The following is an 18,618-nucleotide window of genomic DNA, read 5'->3' as shown; positions in this document are numbered from 1 at the left end:
CAGGGAGGCCACATGCCACCCTGCCTTGCTACTTGGGAAGGCACAGCCTCCCGGTGTCCCCCACTGTGGCAGAGTCACACGAGCCCCATGGACAAAATGCTAACATGGAAATGGTCTCTTTAATAAAGAGGAGGACTGGGAAGGTGGCTTAGTGGTAGAGTGCTTCCCTTAGCACACATGAAGCCCTGGGTTCGATTCCTCTATACCACATACACAGAAAAAGGCAGAAGTGGTGCTGTGGCTCAAGTGGTAGAGAAGCTCAGGAGGTAAGCACCTCATGGACTTTCCTGCTCAGGCTGGCTTTGAACCACGATCCTCAGGTCTCAGCCTCCTGAGTAGCTAGGATGACAGGTGCAAGCCACTGGTGTCTGGCTTGGTCTTATAGAAACAGGAATACTGGCGGCCTCGGGAGATGACTTATTCTATACTTCCCCAACAAATTGAGTCTCGGTGTCCCTTGGAGGTCCAACCACGAGGACAATGTGCCATTACTTGAACACCTCGAGTTTCTTTCCACAAACAATGGCTAGCCTGCCTGGCACAGGACATTAAGCGCCCTAGAGAGTAGTCTGGCAGCTGAGCCCCCAGCTGCCTGGAGTGCAGCAACTCCAGTTTCCCTACTGATGGAGAGCTAGATACCTCACGTGGGATGCTTAGAGAAGCTCAGAACGTCCAACAGGCAAAGTCCTTGGTCTCAATCAACTATGTCAACAGAGCCTGGTGATCTAGACATTTTTGGGTCACCTGTTAAAGAGACTCAAAGCAAGGTGGGCTTTGTTGCCACCCTGTGAATTTCAAATCCTGGAGCCCCAAAGCTTCCATGAGCCATAGGAGCCTGAATGTGATATCACACATAGACTGGGGCCAGCCTCAAGTGCTGGGTGCCATAAAAAAGCAGTTGGAGCAAGTATTTCATGGTTCAGTATTTTTTAAAAAGCAGCAAGATGTGAAACTGGAGCAAAAAATAACTTTGCTGTGGGCTTTGGAGGCAAAACCGCCAAGCTGCTAGCTGAGTCCGTGCCGGGCCCCACAGCGGCCTTCTGGGCTCTGGGGTACCACGCCTGGGTCCAGCTGGGAGCCATAATAGAGCTGCCTCCCTTGGGTCCGAGCAGATGAAGTCGGGTCCCAAGGGAAGGCCTGCCCTACCTGAGATGCTGACCTACGATGTTGACCTCAGGAGACAGACAGGTGGATGTGTGGAAACACAGCTGCGGAGGGCCTAAAGCCCCCTTGACCCAGCCAGACATGGCCTCCATCTGTCTGCTCCTCCTCAGAACTCTGACTCTATCCCTAGCAGATCCAGTTCTGCTGAGCAGTGAGGGTGGCCTGGGTCTCACACAGGGACCCGGTCAGTGAATGTGCGAGTGAGGGATCTTCTACCCGGACTCTGAGGGCCAAGGGGTGGTGGCTCCTGGGCTGGGGGGGGGAGGTGGCTGAGGAAAACCTAAAATCCCTGGCCTGGCTGTTGTCTGGGACAAAAGCCCAGAGTTCTAAAGCCAGGAGAGGAAGGTGAGCCTGTAAGGCCACAGACGGCCAAGCCCCGGGAGAGCATGGTGGGACGAAGGCCACCAGAGTGGCCTCGGTGTGCATGAACGAGGACTTGTCCAGCAGTGCTGAGGAATGCTGCTGAGCAGTGTAGAGGGGTGATTTGTAAAGGGGTGAGGGGGGAGTCAGTGTGGGGGTGGAAGTGCCACCAGGACATCCAGACACGGACACAGGCCACAGGAGGGCGTGACGGCGACACCCTCTGCTTGCAGTTACTACAGACCTAACTGCTAACACATAACAAAAGCTTCCACGCGGCCCCACCCCCTCCAGTGACAGGAAATTTTTTTTTTTAAGTCTTATACTCCTCTGGATCCAGTGAAAGCTATTTTTAACCTGTCTTCTCAGACTTAATTTCCAATTTTATCCTATAAAGTTCTAATTGATTCCACCTCCCCTGATCTCTCACTTGACAAGGCTGTGAAGAACATTAGGCGGTTTCTGATGGGTTTGAAGTGGGTTTTTTTTGTTTTTGTTTTTAAGTCTTTCCATGCTGCTCACATCTCTCTCTTAGTACTCCCCTTCCCCCCCAATCCCAGAGGTTCACAGGCTTTCTAAAATGCCAGTACAACATGGCCTGGAGTGCTCCCCCCACCCCCTGAACCCCGTATTTACTGACACCTGGCCTCTGGAGACTTCACTGACCAATGACATGAGATAGGAAGTCTTCTCGCTTAGCCCAGGCTCCAGAGACTTTTGCTTAGTACTAAGAAATACGTCGGATCCCAGAGAAAAGCACTGCTAGTTCATTAATTTCGGCTGGAAAACAGGTCCATGGGAGTTAGGTTCTTAAGTCATTCTAGAATCTGCCCTGTGTGGTGCTGCACTCAAGAGGCGGGGGCAAGAGGATCAGGACTTTCAGGCTCACCTGAGCAACACAGTGAGACTCTGGCTCAAACATAAAATGACAATAAAATAACCCAGCACCTATGAGTCAACTTCCAAAGGTCCACATGCCAGAGCAAGGATGGCACAGTGAGATGGCCTACCTGAGTGAGGACGTCCAACTGGCCCACGATGTGCTCCAGAGTGCTGGTGAGCGTCTGGGGTATGCTGGTGGGGTCCTGGGGCTGGGTCTGTACTGACTCCAGACTCTTGACTTGGCCTGGTGGGTCTGGCATATCCACTTCTGACTAAAGAAAAAAAAGAACCCAACAAAGTAAGAATAATAGCCTCGTCAAAACAAACACCTTACAAAGTCACCAGGAAGGGCCAGGAGCATGGCCTAGTGGTAGAGTACTTGCTTAGTATGCACGAAGCTCTGGGTTCCATTCCTTGGTACACATACACAGAAAAAGCCAGAAGTTGTGCTGTGGCTCAAGTGGTAGAGCTCTAGCCTTGAGAGAGCTCAAGGACAGTGCCCAGGCCTCGAGTTCATGGCCCCAGGACTGGCAAAAAAAAAAAAAAGTCACCTGTGACAAGTTCCTCATGTCTAGATCCACGTACCCCATCTTTCAGAGCAGAGGCCATGGGCAAGGCATGGAATTGGTGGCTGGAAGTCCAGGTTAGGAGGAGTCTGGGAGGCGGAGATGAGCAGCTGGGCCCAGGGGCCCTCCAGAACCAGGGATGTTTAGAAAGGGGTGATGGTCCAATGTCCCTGATCCCCAGGGAAAACAAAGTGTTCTCGGTAATGTCCATGTAGGGGTGGAATCCACAGGAGAGGCACCGCGTGGACTCCGGCCAACAGAACTCTAGGAATGTGCAGCACCTGGTGCTTCTGACCTAAGGCTCTTCAACCCCCAGATCACCAGGGCTGGGCTCCTGCACTACAGGGAGGGAAGTGTCTCTAGACCCACAGGTTTAGCGGATGCTTAGAGCCATGAGGACCACAGGGCTGGGCCAACAGATACCTAGGTTCTGGTTTTAGAAGCTGCAGCCCTCTGTGGACTTGTGCCCTAGCAAGGATGTCACACTCCTGGCCGGCCACAAAGCCTCAGTGACCCCAACTTTTTTGAGGAGGGGGGACTGGGATTTTTAAACCACTATCACTAATGCGTAATTCAAATGGGATGCCCTGCCTAGTTCTGCCAGTCCCTTGGGGCTTTCTACCACCTTTGGGACCCCTTTCCAGGGCCCTCTCCATGGAATGCCGCTCTTCTACCCTCTCTGCTCCAAGAATCCAGTGCTCCCCTCCTCTCCCCATCTCTCCCCATTCCTAATGAGGAATGCCCCCTGCCTTTCCAGGGCAAAGACCAGGACATGGTGACTGGATGAATCAATGCTGGCTTACCACCAACCCGTATATCAATGGAAGGCTCCTTCTTTCTTCCTTTCTCCACCCATCATTCCTCTTCTCAAACATTACCAATTACCCATGTGCCACAGAGGCAAGGCTAAATTCTACTGCCAAGCCCGGGAAACACCTAGTGCCAGGGCCAGGGCACTTCACTGGCGACAACTTAGGCCTTCACTAAGTCCTGACAACACTATCGATGGCGACTTGCCATCAACAGCTGATTGCATCTCCTCAGCAGCTTCTAGCTCCTCTGCTGGATGGATGCTCTGCCACTGTGGACATGCTCACCTTAAGTCTTGAAAAGGAGATTCCCAGATAACCAAGGCAGCTTTCATCTCCTGAACCACAAACTCTTCAGGACACTCTGGACAACAGAGGTCCTGATGACTAAGGGAGAACTTGAGTGTGAGGCGAACGGGAGACTCCTTTATTGAACACTTACTTGGTAATTCTAAATCCTTATGATGGGCCTGTAAAATAGGGATTGCTACCCAGGTGCTGGTGGCTCACGCCTGTAATCCTAACCACTTAGAAGGCTGGGATCTGAGGGTCATGGTTCAAAGCCAGCTTGGGCAGGAAAGTCCATGAGACTCTTATCTCCAATGAAGCAACAAAAGCCAGAAATGGAGCTTGTGGCTCAAGTGGTAGTGTTAGCCAAAAAAAAAAAAAAAAAAAAAAAAAAAAAAGCTCAGGGACAGCACTCAGGCCCTGAGTTCAAGCCCTAGCATTGGTGCATGTGTGGGCACACACACGTGAGAAGCCTGTCCCAAACAAGTCTGAAGACGCAGTTACAACTGCATCTAGAAGTCTAGTGATAGCCGCCCTAGATGCCTGCCCAGCCACTTCGATTACCTTGAAGTGAAAACCACCTGCCCTAGGGCATTGCCAGTGGGCCAAACCCCAGGCTGAAGACCTCGGATGAACCCAGGCGGCTCCTCATAGGTCTGGAAACCTTACTTCTTGCTGCAGCGGACGCAGGCGGAGTTGCCTCAACTACTTAGCTACATTGCTGGACGTTGGGAAGCAAACAGTGGGCCGGCAGCCAGCGGTGGGTGGAGTCTGACCACAGATGTCATGAGCTGACATGACACAACACTCTGGTGGGTAGAAAGGGTGCTGATCAACCCTCAAGATACAAATTTCTGACTTAAAAAAAAAACCAAACCCTCTTAACTCTGGTCCTCTGCCTGGTCTGCTCCTAAAACAGAAACTCTGTAGTAGATACAAAGTATTGGACCGCTGGGTGTCAGTGGCTCACACTTGTCATCCTAGCTACCCAGGAGGTTGAGATCTGAGGACTGCCCTCTGAAGCTGGATGGGGGCAGGAAATTCTGTGAGACTCTCATGTCGGGTGAATCACAGAAAAAGCGGGAAGTGGAGCTGTGGATCAAGTGGTAGAGCGCTTGCCTAGAACAAAAGCATCTCAGGGACAGTGCCCAGGCCCTAGAGTTCTAGGCCCAGGACCAACACACACACGCAAAAATTACTGGACAGAAGTATTGGAAGTGACTGGTGGATTGAATCTAGGCCAAAGATGGGAGAGGGAGGTGACTTGGGGCCACGAGACAGTTTTCTCCACATTAGGCCAACACTGGGCCTGGTGAGCAAAGTGGGCAAAGAGCATGGCTTCATGTCTAGCTTTCTTCTCTCTAATCAAAGCTCCAAAGAAACCTGGTACTGGACTTACCATACGTATCTGCAGACTAAATACACTTTGGTGTTATCTGCCCTATAATTTGGGGCTCCGGCCTGGAATCCAACACGAGAAGAAACTTCTGGTTCTAAACATAGCCTTGAGCCCAACCAGGAACTCTGGTTTCTCAAAAAATCCTAATTGTTTGGCAAACTCAATCAGGCTTTCCCCCAGCCGGCAGGGGACATGAGTTTGTGGTTTGGAAGGCCGCTGGCTTTGATCTAGTGGCGTGAACATGGAGAAGGACCTTTCCTGTTCCTGGTAAGGAGGAGGTACTGAGTCAGTGTCCAAGGCCAGGGGGGCAGACGGAGCCTGGGGCCAAAGCAGCAGTCTCCATTCTGTCAGTGACCCTGTACCACAGGTCACAGGCCCCAGGGCTGCCCTTTGACCCTGGGAAACTGATAAGATATCCTTAAGAGGAAGAGTGACCCACACAGCCATAACAATGTGGGTTCCAAGCCCACAGGCAACATGGCATACACACACACTTCCTCAACTAAGGGTCACTTGTTTTGTTTGTGCAGGTCCTGGGACTAGGCACTGTCCTTGTGCCTTTTTTTTTTTTTTAAAGCTTAAGGCTGGTGCTCTACCACTTGAGCCACAGCTTCATTTCTGGCTGCCTCTCCTTGCCCCAAGAATTTAACTGGGTGCCTTCCTGGCCACGTTCTGACAAGATTACCAAGACACACAGACATACAGACACATACCCCAATTCTTCCAAAGAGCAAAAGGGCCCTACCTTGGAGGTATGTGTGTGCGGGGGGAAGTTGGCTGAATCTCGTGGCTCAAGCCCCAGTAAGAGGAACAGGTGTGGGCTTCCCTGATAGGGAAGGGGCCTGGTTGCTGAGCTCACCTTCTCCCTACCTGGACAAAAACTAGCCTCTCCCTTCCCTCCCCACAGCCAAGATACCTAAGGAGAGAGAAGATCTGAGGCTTCTGATTAAACAAAGAAAAAAATCCCAAGTGTTGACTGTAGTGTTTTTTTCTTTTTAAATTAAAACTGCTTGGAACTAATTTTAGACTCAGAGAAGAGTTGCAGAAAATGGTACAGAGAATTTCCATCTCTTCCTCCTCCAGCGTCAACGTCTTACGTAAGCTAGGGACAATGATCAGAAACGAACACTGGGAAATACCAGCAACCAAGCTAAGCACCCTACATGAGCTTCCCGGGTTTTTCTTGACATAGCCCTTGGGCTGTGCAGATACAACAAGTCTAGTAGAGGTTCATTCACATTTTATTTTAGACCTGGCCTCTTGCAGTGTCTGTCACTTTGCTTTCATGACTCCTTCAATGCTTTTTTTTTTTGTGTGTGTGTGTGTGCCAGTTCTGGGGCTTGAACTCAAGGGCATGGCCACTGTCCCTGCCCTGAGAGTTTTTGGGTTTTTTTTTCCCCCCCTTCACATCTAGTACTCTACCACTTGTGCCACAGCTCCACTTCTGGCTTTTTGGTGGTTAATTGAAAATTAAAAAGAAAAAAGTCTCATAGACATTCCTTCCCCAGACTAGTTTGTTTTTGTTGTTGTTGTTGTTTTTTGCCAGTCCTGGGCTTAAGCTAAGGGTCTGAGCACTGTCCTAGGCCAAACTCCCGCCCCCCCCCCCCCGGACTAGTTTTGAACAGTGATCCTCAGATCTCAGTCTCCTGGGTGGCTAGAATGGCAGGTGTGAGCCACTCACACTTGGCTCTGCTACGCTGGAAGAATGCTGAAGCCTCCATCTTCCCCTGAGTGCTTCATATTTGGGGAACTGGATTTTTTTTTTAAAGGAATGCCCTTACTAATTCCACGTGTCAGCCTAGCTTACTACTGGCTGTGGCTGCCCAAATGAAGAGAGGCACGTAATGAAGACGAGGAAGCCAGCAGTGCATGTCCCTATTAGACGCCCCTAGAAGGCACCGAGGCTCTCTCAGTGACAAAGAGGAACAGCAGCAGCTTATTTATACATCCACTTGAAAACAGCTCACTGGAACTACTGGAGTTGAATTGTTAAAACCCCCAGGAACAAAGGCTGGCTATTTTAAACTCTCCTTACACTTAGTTCAATGGAGAGGGTTAGAGCCCCAGGCCATACCACAGACACCACTTCCAAGCTCAGTAATTCACACTGAGTCAAGACTGATAGCCACATTGAATCTGCCCAACTTGCCAATCTGAGGCTTACATCCCCCTGCTTCCCAGAGACCTCTGTGTGTGTGTGTGTGTGTGTGTGTGTGTGTGTGTGTCCTGGGCTTGGGGTGGGGAGGGTGGGGAGAAGAGGTGTTTCAGAGTCTCTTTTCTAGAACATGAAAAAGAGGGTACAAGAGGGGGTTACATCACCTCATTCCCTCCCTCCCCCTTATGGCTGCAAAGAGAGCCAGATGATGCCTACATCAGTCTCAGATGCCAGCCCTGAGGACAGGATGGGTGGCATTGGCCCAAAGACTCTCCCCTCAGTCCTGGCAAAGCTGTAAGCTAAAGACTCTCAACCCCTCTGGGGGAGGGGGGGTGACACACAATGTCAGGACATGTGCCTGTCCAAGTTTCTCCTCTCCTTATTTGAATAAGAAGCACAAAATGACATTCTGGGCCCTTCGTGGAGAAAGGTGAATGCAGTGTGCAAGTTATTGAATATGAAGGAATTACTCATTTTTGGTCAGTCCTGGGGCTTGAACTCACAACTGGGCACTAACCCTGAGCTCTTTTGCTCAAGGCTAGTGCTCCTCCACTTTGAGCCACAGGGCCACTTCCAGTTTTCTGGTGGTTCACTGGAGAGAAGAGTCTCGTGGGCGTTCCTGCCTGGGCTCGCTGTGAACCACGATCCTCATCCTCACCCTCATGTAGGCATATTTGCCACATTTCAGGTTGAGAGCCTTCATCCTGGGACGTCCGCAGGCCCGGCCAGGCCACAGTCACCCATTCCCACCAAACTGTACCCACCCCAGCCCCAACGGCGTGCATCATGATGTCGCCTTTGTCCCGGTACCCGTTCCCGGTCACAGGCTATTTCTAGTGTCCAGACGCAAGATGCCCACATTTGACTGTGTGCCCCAATATAGAATGTTTTCCCTGGCTGTGGGCAGGCTGTAGAATGTATTGTCTCAGCTATGTGCCAGCTATAGGATGTTTTTCTGGCGATAAGCCAGCTATAGGATGTTTGGCCCTGCCCGGCTGGTATCTCCATTGTCCAGCTGCAGTCACAGAGATTTCCTGTTCCCAGCCCCTTCTCTGGACCCCAAGCCCCTATATCCTATAACTGTTCCCCCTGCCTGAGAGCAGTTCACTCCTCTCTTTCCTGCGGGAGATTGGCCTGTCCACTTGGGACATGACATCTTGCTCTTTTCTGTGTGACTTGTGTCCGTGTGGCTTTCTGGATCGGTGCCTGCACCTCAGACTTCAGCCTCCTGAAGAGCTAGGATGACTGGGGCAAGCCACCAGCACTGGGCTGAATTGTTCATTTTGCTGGGTGTGATAAAAGGCCTTGCTATTATATAACCAAGAAAAATCCTTGAGGTAAAATGATGTATCTGGAATTAAAACAAAACAAAAAACCACCACCACTAACTTCTAAAAAGTATGGGAAAGAAGATGGAAATAAGCCTGGGACATGCCAAGTGCGGTGGCTCACGCCTATAATCCTAGCTACTCAGGAGGCTGAGATCTGAGGATCACGGTTCAAAGCCAGCCTGGGCACAAAAGTCTGCCAGAAAAAAGACAGAAGTGGCACTGTGGCTCAAGGGGTAGAGTAGTACCCCTGAGCTGAAGAGCTCAGGGACAGTACCCAGGCCCAGAGTTCAAGCCCCATGACAGGAAGGGGTGGGGGGATAAGACTGGGACATATGTGAGGAATATGTGGTGGGTTGCTATATTTTTATTTTGTTTCAAATTAATGCATATTTATTGTTTTTTGCTTTTGCCAGTCCTGGGCTTGAGCTCAGGGCCTGAGTACTGTCCTTGGACTTTCTCAAGGCCAGAGCTCTATCCTTTGAGCCTCAGCACCACTTTCAGCTTTTTTCTATGTATGTGGTACCAAGGAATTGAACCCAGGTCTTCGTGCATGCTAGGTAAGCACTCTACCACTAAGCTAAACTCTCGGCCCAATGCACATTTATTTTTAAGCTTCCAGTACATAAGGCATTATTGCTTGTCAGTATTCAATACATCTCCCCAAATCTATCCAGGGTCAATTGCTCATTTAATGCTCTACATTTATTCTGCCTGTCTAAAATTATTTTTTTGAGCATGTGTGCTAGTTTTGAACATTCCCACAATATGAAGAATTTTTTGTTTGTTTTGTGTTTAATAAAATGTTTTCTAGTGACTGGAGTGAGCTAGGTGAGGGGGGGTGGGACCCCAACAGGAAGCTGGGCCCCAGGGTCCACTGGGAGCCTGCTAGCATGGAAGGCAGGTGACTCAAGTCCCCGAGAGAGCGAGCCCCTCATATGGCACCCACAGTATTCACTGAACCCTCCAGCCACTTCCGGACCTTTAAAGAAGCTAATTGTAAGATAATATCCATGGAAACTATCTACTCTGGTTTTTTTTTTTTCTTTCCTTTTCTCTATGGTAACCAGTGAGAATACAAACACAAGTGTTTTCCAACACACTTGTACCTCACAGGCCACACGGCTATCCAATCTGGTGGGGGGAGATCTGGAATTCCAGCCCCAGCATGCAGATTCTACTACCCTTTGTGGCTTGCCCACTATCTACACGGCCCTTCATCTGCGGCAAAACTGACAAGGCTGGAAGGCGACTTCCTTCACTTAATCTGGGAGTGTGAAGAAAGAAAAAGAAAACTCTACTAGTCACAGCCTGCCTTGTACTCTCAGTTTGAGCTCGCCTCAGAATTCAGCCCATGAATTCTCATTTTTTTTTTTTTTTTTTTTGCTGGTCCTGGGGCTTGAACTCCAGACCTGTGCACTGTCTCTGAGTTTCTGAGTTTTTTCTGCTTAAGGCTAATGCTCTACCATTTTGAGCCATAGTGCCACTTCTGGCTTTTTCTGGTGGCTGATTGGAGATAGGAGTCTCACAGACTTTCCTGCCTAGACTGGCTTTGAACTGAGATCTTCAGATCTCAGCCTCCTGAGTATATATATACACACACACACCACACACATATATACATTTATGTATACACATATCCACACACGTGCGTGTGTGTGTGTCCCATAATATAGAAAATACTCAGAGAATGTAATGCGCAGAGGCAGGAAGGGAGAGATTACGGAGCACCGAAATCAAAACAACTCCTGCTTGAGGCAGCAGGAGAGCCACTTCCCATTGGGGTGGCCCCACTAGGTTAAGCCCAGCAGACGGGACCTAGACAGCTCTGTGGAAACTCTTCAGGTCGTGTCCCTATCTTTCCATTCCTGGTAGTGCTGTCACCCTGAATATCTTTCAGTGGGACAGGAGAAAAAAAAAAGAACATTTTTAAAATAGCTACAGCGTGGTGAGTGCTTGCCATGTGCCAGGCACAGTGCCAAGTACTGCTCTGGCATGCCACTTGTGAAATCTCATGAAGGAGGGTCTGGCTTTTCCCCCATTTCAGAGAGGAAATGGGGTCTGGGAGACCCAGCCTGGGGATCAAGGGTCCCAGACCGCAAGGGGCTGGGGCAGTATTCAATCTCAGACTGGTCGGAAGCCAGAAGCCTGGCTCTTTAAACCACAGGTGGGCTTTTGTTCCTTTCAAACTCAATACTGAGGTGAGCCAGAGAAAAACCCTCGCCCCACAACTCAAGGTTAATGCCAAAATAGGAGACTGGCCAACCCAGAGAACTCAGGAAGTGGTTTTGTTCCTTTTTTTTTTTTTCAATTTCATTGAACTACCTAGAACTCAGTGTTCTTCCTCACGCACCACGCCCAGTCCAGCCTTCCTTCCCAATTGCATAATGGGCCTCTAGGCCACAGAAGGGAGGGTAAAAGTAAGAGCACATCCAAATAAATGCAGATTTTGCTAAAGTGCTTTCTGTGGTTCCCCTGCAGGAGGAAATCTGGCTGTGGGGTGCAGAAGTTTGGGTGGGATGCTAACTCCAAGGTCAGTCAAGACATACGGGTCAGAGCTGGGACTGTGGCTTAGTGGTAGAGTGCTTGCCTGGCATGCATGAAGCCCTGGGTTCTGGGTTCGAGTCCTCAGTACTACATGCACAGAAAAAAGCCGGGAGTGGTGCAGTGGCTTAAGTGGTAAGTGGTGAAGCTCTAGCCTTGAGCGCAAAGAAGCTTGGGGACAGTGCCCAGGCCCTGAGTTCAAGCTCCAAGACCAGCCAAAAAAATTTTAAAAGACATAGGTGTCTTTTGGTTTCAGGGGTGCCCCCAAGGCACAAACAGCAAGAGAGTGAATTAGAGGGATCAAGCACTAGACTCTGAAAACACCGTCTAAGCACCTGCTGTAGCAGTGCTGGGGGGCGGGGAGAGGCTCTTGAACGCCTTGCTCCACTTACACCTCCTCTAAGTAGCCCTTCCAACCCTCCTCCAGGCTTGCAGGGTGTCCCAGGAGTAAATGTGGGGCTCCCAGCCCACCCTCAGAGCCCTGTGAGCAGAGAAAGTTCCTGGCCCTGAGCCTTGCTCTGCCAAGAATAGAGGGAAAATGGAACCCATTATTCTCATTCTGAATGGCTGAGGGAAATGGCTTTTGCTTTTCAACACGAAATGCGCCTAAAAATAAGCCTGTGAATCTCAAGCAGAAGTTGAAAATAGCTCTGCAGTGAGCAGACTGTGCCGAGTGGGCTCAAGGGCAGCCTTCAATCCAAGATCTGAGAGCTGGAGTCCGGGGAAGGGGGGCACAGGGTGTCACGATGGGCAGGGAGGTTTCTGGAGAGAAGGGGCTGCCAAGGCACACAGGGCTGGTGAGAAGCACAGTGTGGAGACCCAGGCAGGGCTTTCCCCTCCAGCCTTTTATTGGGCAATATTAGGATTTGGATTTGAACTCAGGGCCTTGAAGCTTGCTGGGCTGGCTGACGTTTTTACCGTCTGGGCCGTGCTCTCCAGCACTGCTTTTCGTTGGTTATCTGGAGCTGGAGTCTAGTGAACTTTTCTGTCTGGCATGGCCTTGAACCTTGGTCTTCCAGGTAGGCATGAGCTACTGCCTCCCTCTAGCTTTATTTTTTGGCCAGTCCTGGGTCTTGAACTCAGAGATTGGGTGCTGTCCCTAAGCCTCTTTGTGCTCAAGGCTAGCACTGGACCAAGGGAAGCCATAGTACCAATCCACTGGAGATGAGACTCTGTCTGGACTGGCTTTGAACCATGATCTTCAGATCCAGCCTCCTGAGTAGCCAGGGTGATAGGCGTGAGCCACTGGCGCCCGGCTCCCTCTGGCTTTTGATGGGCACGGTGGAACAACAAGTTCTTGGCCATGAATTCAGCACCCATACCTTGCTCCATGGAGCTCCTAACATCTCCAAATGCCTAATTGTGCTGGGTGAGTCCAGCAATAGAAAGAGCTGAAAGGGGAGGGGACATCCGCACTCTTGGCTTCACGGGCTTGTGTACAAGTTTATGGGCTTTTTGAGAAATCAGATTATCTGGGTTGGCCTCTAAACCTCAGATATTATCTCTTAGCCTGGGGCACTGTTCTGCAGCAAGGCCAGGAATGCACCCCAGCTTTCAATGAAGAAAGCCAAATTACTAAAGAGTGAACTTGCTCAAAGTATACTATATACATCTATTTCAGAATCATCGTAAATCCCCTCCCCCAACCACTAATATATGCGGATAAAATAACCAGAAAATTATAGCCAGGCACTTGTGGCTCACACCTGTAATCCTAGCTATTTAGGAGGCAGGGACCTGAGGATCAAGGCTTGAAGGCATCATGGGCAGGAATGTCCGGGAAAGCTGGAAGAAGAGCTGTGTGGCTCAGGTGGTAGATCACTAGCCTGAAGCAAAAGCAGCTCAGGAACAGAGCCCAGGTCCTGAGTTCAAGCCCCAGGACCAGCACAGATGCAAAAAAGTAACACCAATTCTCAGTCTGGGAGGATGAACATTCTGGAGTTGGTTGGTGACAGCTGTACTTGCTTAAGGGCACTTTGAGAACTGCCCTTAACAATGGCTAAAATGAGGGCTGGGAGTTTGGCCTAGTGGTAGAGTGCTTGCCTATCCTTGGCACCACATACATAGAAAAATGCCGGAAGTGGTGCTGAGGCTCAAGTGGTAGAGCTCTAGCCTTGAGAAGTCCAAGGACAGTGCTCAGGCCCTGAGCCCAAGCCCAGGACTGGCAAAAAAAAAAAAAAAAAAAAAAAAAAAAAAAAAAAAAAGAGGCTAAAATGACCCTTTTTATATGTGTATATTGACAACCCAAAACATAAAAGCACACACCCAAGCCCTCTTGTCTTTTCTCTTCAGAAAGCCCCACATGGCATGTGTGCTGTGCAGTGGCATGTCCCAGGGGAACCCTCCACATCTGCTGAGGAACTGCAGAGGGCCGGGCGCCAAGCGGGAATGGTAGCACACCCCTGAATCCCCTGTACTCCCAGCACTTGGGAGGCTGAGGCGGGAGCGGGGAACTTAACAACCCCCATGGCCTACATGTCATCAAGGCCCCGTCAGGAAGAATAAACCAATAAACGAAAAGACTCTCAAAGGGGCTTATGACAAAGAGCCCCAATGTCAACCCAGAATCATTGCAGGGCTGGCAGGTAGCTTGGGGGTTGCAGAGGCAGGCAGATGTTACATAGACATGGGGTCCTCACAGCCTGTCTGGGGGCTGGCCCAGGAAATAGATGTAGGAGAGGGGGTACTTAGCAGGGGTCGAGCCCATATCCTGTCCCCCAGTCAAGCCCCAAACAAAGGTGCTCAGTGGGCAGAGTCGCGACGCCAGCTCTGTTCTGGGTCTCAGGGGGACACTGGCTGGCTTTAAGCCCCACTGAGCTGTTGGCCCACCCTGCCCTAAGCCCATCCTGCTCACCCCACCACTTTATGACTTCATCCAAAGAACTAGGACCCCAAAGCTCTGAGGAACAAGGATATCCCAAACTCCAATTCAGAATCAGTACTGAAGGACCAAGAGGCAAGGCAGGGAAGATTATTTCCCCAGAAACCGTAAGGAAAAAAACATGGAATTTACTCCACCTGGTGTTTACTAACCACTGCCAAGAAGCAGACATTAGTGCCTACATTAGTGCCACCCGGGATGGGGGTGGGGGAGGGGAGCTTCTAGGCAGCCTCCTGCTACCTGCAGTAGCTACTTTGTTTTGCCCTGATCAAGGGGCCAGCACAGATGGCCCCCTGTAAACTGGAGTTGCACCTTGACCATTCATTATGACAAAGAATAAGAAGTGAGGAGGGGGGTGGGAATGTGGCCTAATGGTACACTGCTTGCCTAGCACGTATGAAGCTCAGCACCATGCATACAGAAAAAGCTGGAGGTGGTGCCATAGCTCCAGTGGTAAGAGTGATAGCCTTGAGCAAAAAAAGCTCAGAGACAATGCCCAGGCCCTGCATTCAAGCCCCAGGACAGGGGAGAGGGGGAAATGAGTGGGGTAGCAGAAGTGGCCCACAGGCAAGGAGTCAGGGGAGAGGGCAGGGTTGCTGGAGGCGCCTCACCTTGTGGTTGGGAAGGATTTTGTAGGTGGTATATGAACTGGCAGCAAGGTCATCGTGCAGGCCAATCATTTCAACAAACCCAAAAGCCAATGGCTAATGAACAAGTGCCAAGAATGAATGGACCGTCCCAGTGATGGCTGTCAGATGGAAGGGCCAATCCCGGACACGGCTACAGAACCCACCTGGGTCTATTCCTAGAGTCAGCCCAGTGCAGAGTACGGGCAGACTAAGGAGGCTTCCTGATTCTATTCTGGGCCCCAGCCTTGACTTGCTGGTGGATTTGGGCGAGTCACTTCCTGTTGTTCGGGCCAATTTCCGCCCGTGGGGGAGGCCATGCTGCCTCTAAGGTTCAGTGTGGGGGAGAGATTTCAGACAGCCTGAGGCGCACATGAACTTGAAACTCGCAGGAATCTGATAGTCCTGAGACTCCCCATTGTGTTCATTTCAGCTATAGATGAATGTGATTTTACTTGAGACTGTACCCAGGATCAATTTTTTTCCCCAGATTATTTGTCAAAATGTATTCTCTGTATTCAAGAACACAGAATGTCCTTCTAACCAAGAAAGGCACTAAAAATGGCTTGCGGCTAAGGAACTTGCTCTCCGTGGTTTTAAAAGAAAAGGGAGAAGTAAAAGCAAAAGAGGAGAGGTTTTTCCCCTTTGCCTTGGCAGTGACTAGGTCCTGAGCCCTCTAGGAACCCCACTCGGGGGTCCTGTGGCCTAAGGCTTTGGCAGTCTTTTCCTCGGGTGTCAATGTTGTAATAGCATGTGCCACAGAAATATTGCCCCCATCAAATGGTGTGCCACTCACCAGGTTCCTTCCAGCCTTATTCTAGATCAGAATCAAGCACAAGTGCCAAAATAGTCTTTGGTAAGTGATTACAGATCTCACCAGAGTTGCTTTCCTGGAACCAATCCAAGTCTCCAGTACCTACCCAATCACAGAGCCCAAGGTGACACACCAGACAAGCCACTTACCAGAGTCTTCGCTGAGCTGGCCAATGTGGCTGGGAGCTTCTGCCCTTTTGTGATTTCTCCATGATCAACAACATCGAAGTTACTCTTCCAAACCATTACCTGCCAAGGTACATAGAATAAGGAGAGGGAAAACAGGTCAGCCTTTTAAGAAGTTGAACACAGGGCTGGGATTTTGGCCTAGTGGTAAAATGCTTGCCTAGCATGCATGAAGACCTGGGATTCGATTCCTCAGCACCACATACACAGAAAAAAGCCAGAAGTGGTGCTGAGGCTCAAGTGGTAGAGCTCTAGCCTTGAGAAAGTCCAAGGACAGTGCTCAGGCCCTGAGGCCAAGCCCTGGACAAGGGCTGGGAATGTGGTTCCAGTGGTAGAGTGCTCGCCTAGCATGCACAGAGCCTCAGGGTTTTGATGCCTCAGTACCATGTGCCCAAGTGGCAGAGAGAGCACTAGCCTTGAGCAAAAAATGTCCAAAGACAGTGCCAAGCCCTGAGTTCAAGCCCCAGGACTGGCAAAAAAAAAAAATAATAATAGGTTTAATGATGACATTTGCATTTAGGTGTACCATGTACTTTGGTCATATTCACCCCAAAACAGACCCTCTTTTATGTTCTTTTTTTTTTTTTTAAGATCCAAATGACTTATTTCATTTGCTGAGGCCCTGGCAGCAGCATCAGGATAACACATCCTGTACACCCCTGCTAGCCTCAGCTCTAACTTATCCCCTGTGTCTGGGGTGGTGGTGTGGTCTAGGACAACGGGGGAAGTGGTGGACATATAGACACCAGACCAGAATGCTCCTCACTATGAGGCCATAGCCAAGGGACTCAGCCTCTACCATAGTATCCCTCTTCTGTGGAAAAGAACCCCAAGTCCTACTTCACAGGGGCTGGGCAGGTGGGGGTCCCAGGGCCCAGCAAGGCAGAGACCTGGTATCCTAGGTTCATATGCTGGGCCATACACACACAGCACAGTATCTGCCTATGTATGCACAGAGCTGCTTCCAGCCCTGCTGGGGAGCAAGAGCGCTCCCTGCTGGAGGCCAAGAGGCCATGTCCAGCGGGGGACTTGTAGGACCCCTTCCAGGATGGCTGGCTTAGGCCATCAACAGGAATTGTGGAGTGTGGCCAAGCAATCATGGGGAGCCATGGCAACCTAGAAACTTACCGCTCCACGTGCCCTGGCCGCCAGCCCTGTGGCTGCACAGCTGATCGCCCTTCTCCACCTCCCAGCAACCAGCACGGCTGTGTGACGGCCGCCTAGGGGCTCCTGTTGGTCACTTTACAAAAGGTACACTGGCATATATGTACGCTGGGCAGATCAAATGCTGATTAAACTCCTCGCCAGAGTGGCTGGCGTGAATATGAAGAGGCAAGGCCCACAGTCACTCCAGAACGCTCTCGAAAGCAAACAAAGGTGGCCACCAGGGCAAAGGCACAGCGCGAGGGGCAGAGCACCTGCCTCGCAAGTGCCAGCCCTGAATTCAAATCCCAGCACAATAAATAAACAAGCAAATTGGGTGCCGCTGTCTCATGCCTGTCATCCTAGTTACTCAGGAAGCTGGGATTTGTGGATCGTGGTTCGAAGCCAGCTGGGGCAGAAAAAGTCTATGGGACTCTTATTTCCAATCTATCACACCAAAACCAGATATAGAGCTGTGGCTCAAGTAGTGAGTTTTAGCCTTAAACAAAACAGCTCAGGGACAGCATTTAGGCACTGAGTTCAAACCTCAGGATTGACACAAAAAAGTAAATAAATAAGAAGGTAGGTAGCTAGAGAGCTGATAGTGGTGGCTGCCTGAAGAGAGGTGGAGGGGTCAGAATGAGCTGCATCTTGTGCTATGTCAATCTACTTATAGCTGCCATGCCTCTTCTGTAACAACTTTTTTTTTTTTTGCCAGTCCTGGGCTTGAGCTCAGGGCCTGAGCCCTGTCCTTGGACTTTCTCAAGGCTAGAGCTCTACCACTTGAGCCTCAGCACCACTTCCGGCTTTTCTATATATGTGGTACCAAGGAATCGAACCCGGGTCTTCATGCATGCTAGGCAAGCACTTTAACCACTAGGCCAAACTCCCGGCCCCTATAACAACTTCTTATCCAGGCCTCCATGCTCAGGGGAGCTTTTAAGGTCTTCTCTACCTTCTGTCTTCTTCACCAGCCTTCCCAGGCAGATGGGAAGATGCCCACTAGGCTGTGATCAAAAAAAACCCTCAAGATCCCCTGCACCTTATAGGCAAAATCCAACCAAAATGGGTCCATTTGGCTGGTGCCTGGCTCATGTAGGGCCAACAGGACTGAGAGGTGGGCACACGTAACCCATGAAGCTGACAGCAGCCACTGCTGCATGAGGGGCACTGAGTTCACACTATGGGGGTAAGACGGCTGCCATGTGGACTCCTTCCTGCTTCAGACCTTCCCATGCCAGGCTCTGGCAGACTCCAGGTGAAGGCACCCATCTGCAGGTAACTGTCCTTCAGCAATGTGGACACACAGGCTCCAGGGCTGACAGGCAAAGCCAGGGCAGAAAGGACAATGGGGCAGGATACGAGTTTTTCCGCACTGTTTTCTCTCCATGGCCAAGGACATTGAAAATGCTGACCTCTCCAACAGTGCCCAGGTGGGCAGGGGAACAGGGGAGCTGAGGCTCCCAGGGGCAGG

The 18,618-nt window shown here is 50.5% G+C and overlaps 1 protein-coding gene and 1 long non-coding RNA gene across 3 annotated transcripts in view; one reads left to right on the top strand and one right to left on the bottom strand.

The window, feature by feature from the left end:
- Poc1a (POC1 centriolar protein A) overlaps positions 1 to 18,618 on the bottom strand; it is a 38,679-nt gene that overhangs the window by 5,849 nt on the left and 14,212 nt on the right. For both annotated transcript variants that reach the window (XM_090323103.1, XM_090323104.1), the window contains 2 exons: positions 15,966 to 16,064; positions 2,535 to 2,678 (listed from right to left, as the gene is read on the bottom strand). In XM_090323103.1, coding sequence (XP_090179229.1) covers positions 2,535 to 2,678; positions 15,966 to 16,064 — 243 coding nt within the window. The remainder of the gene's footprint in view (positions 1 to 2,534; positions 2,679 to 15,965; positions 16,065 to 18,618) is intronic.
- LOC150043112 (uncharacterized) lies at positions 11,372 to 14,055 on the top strand. Its single transcript, XR_016533448.1, has 2 exons — positions 11,372 to 11,484; positions 13,788 to 14,055. It is a non-coding gene; the product is annotated as an uncharacterized LOC150043112 (long non-coding RNA).

This window comes from Megascapheus bottae, chromosome 32 (genome assembly GCF_031878675.1).
Source record: "Megascapheus bottae isolate mThoBot1 chromosome 32, mThoBot2.hap1, whole genome shotgun sequence".
Taxonomy (NCBI): Eukaryota; Metazoa; Chordata; class Mammalia; order Rodentia; family Geomyidae; genus Megascapheus; species Megascapheus bottae.
This window is presented reverse-complemented; position numbering and strand designations above follow the sequence as displayed.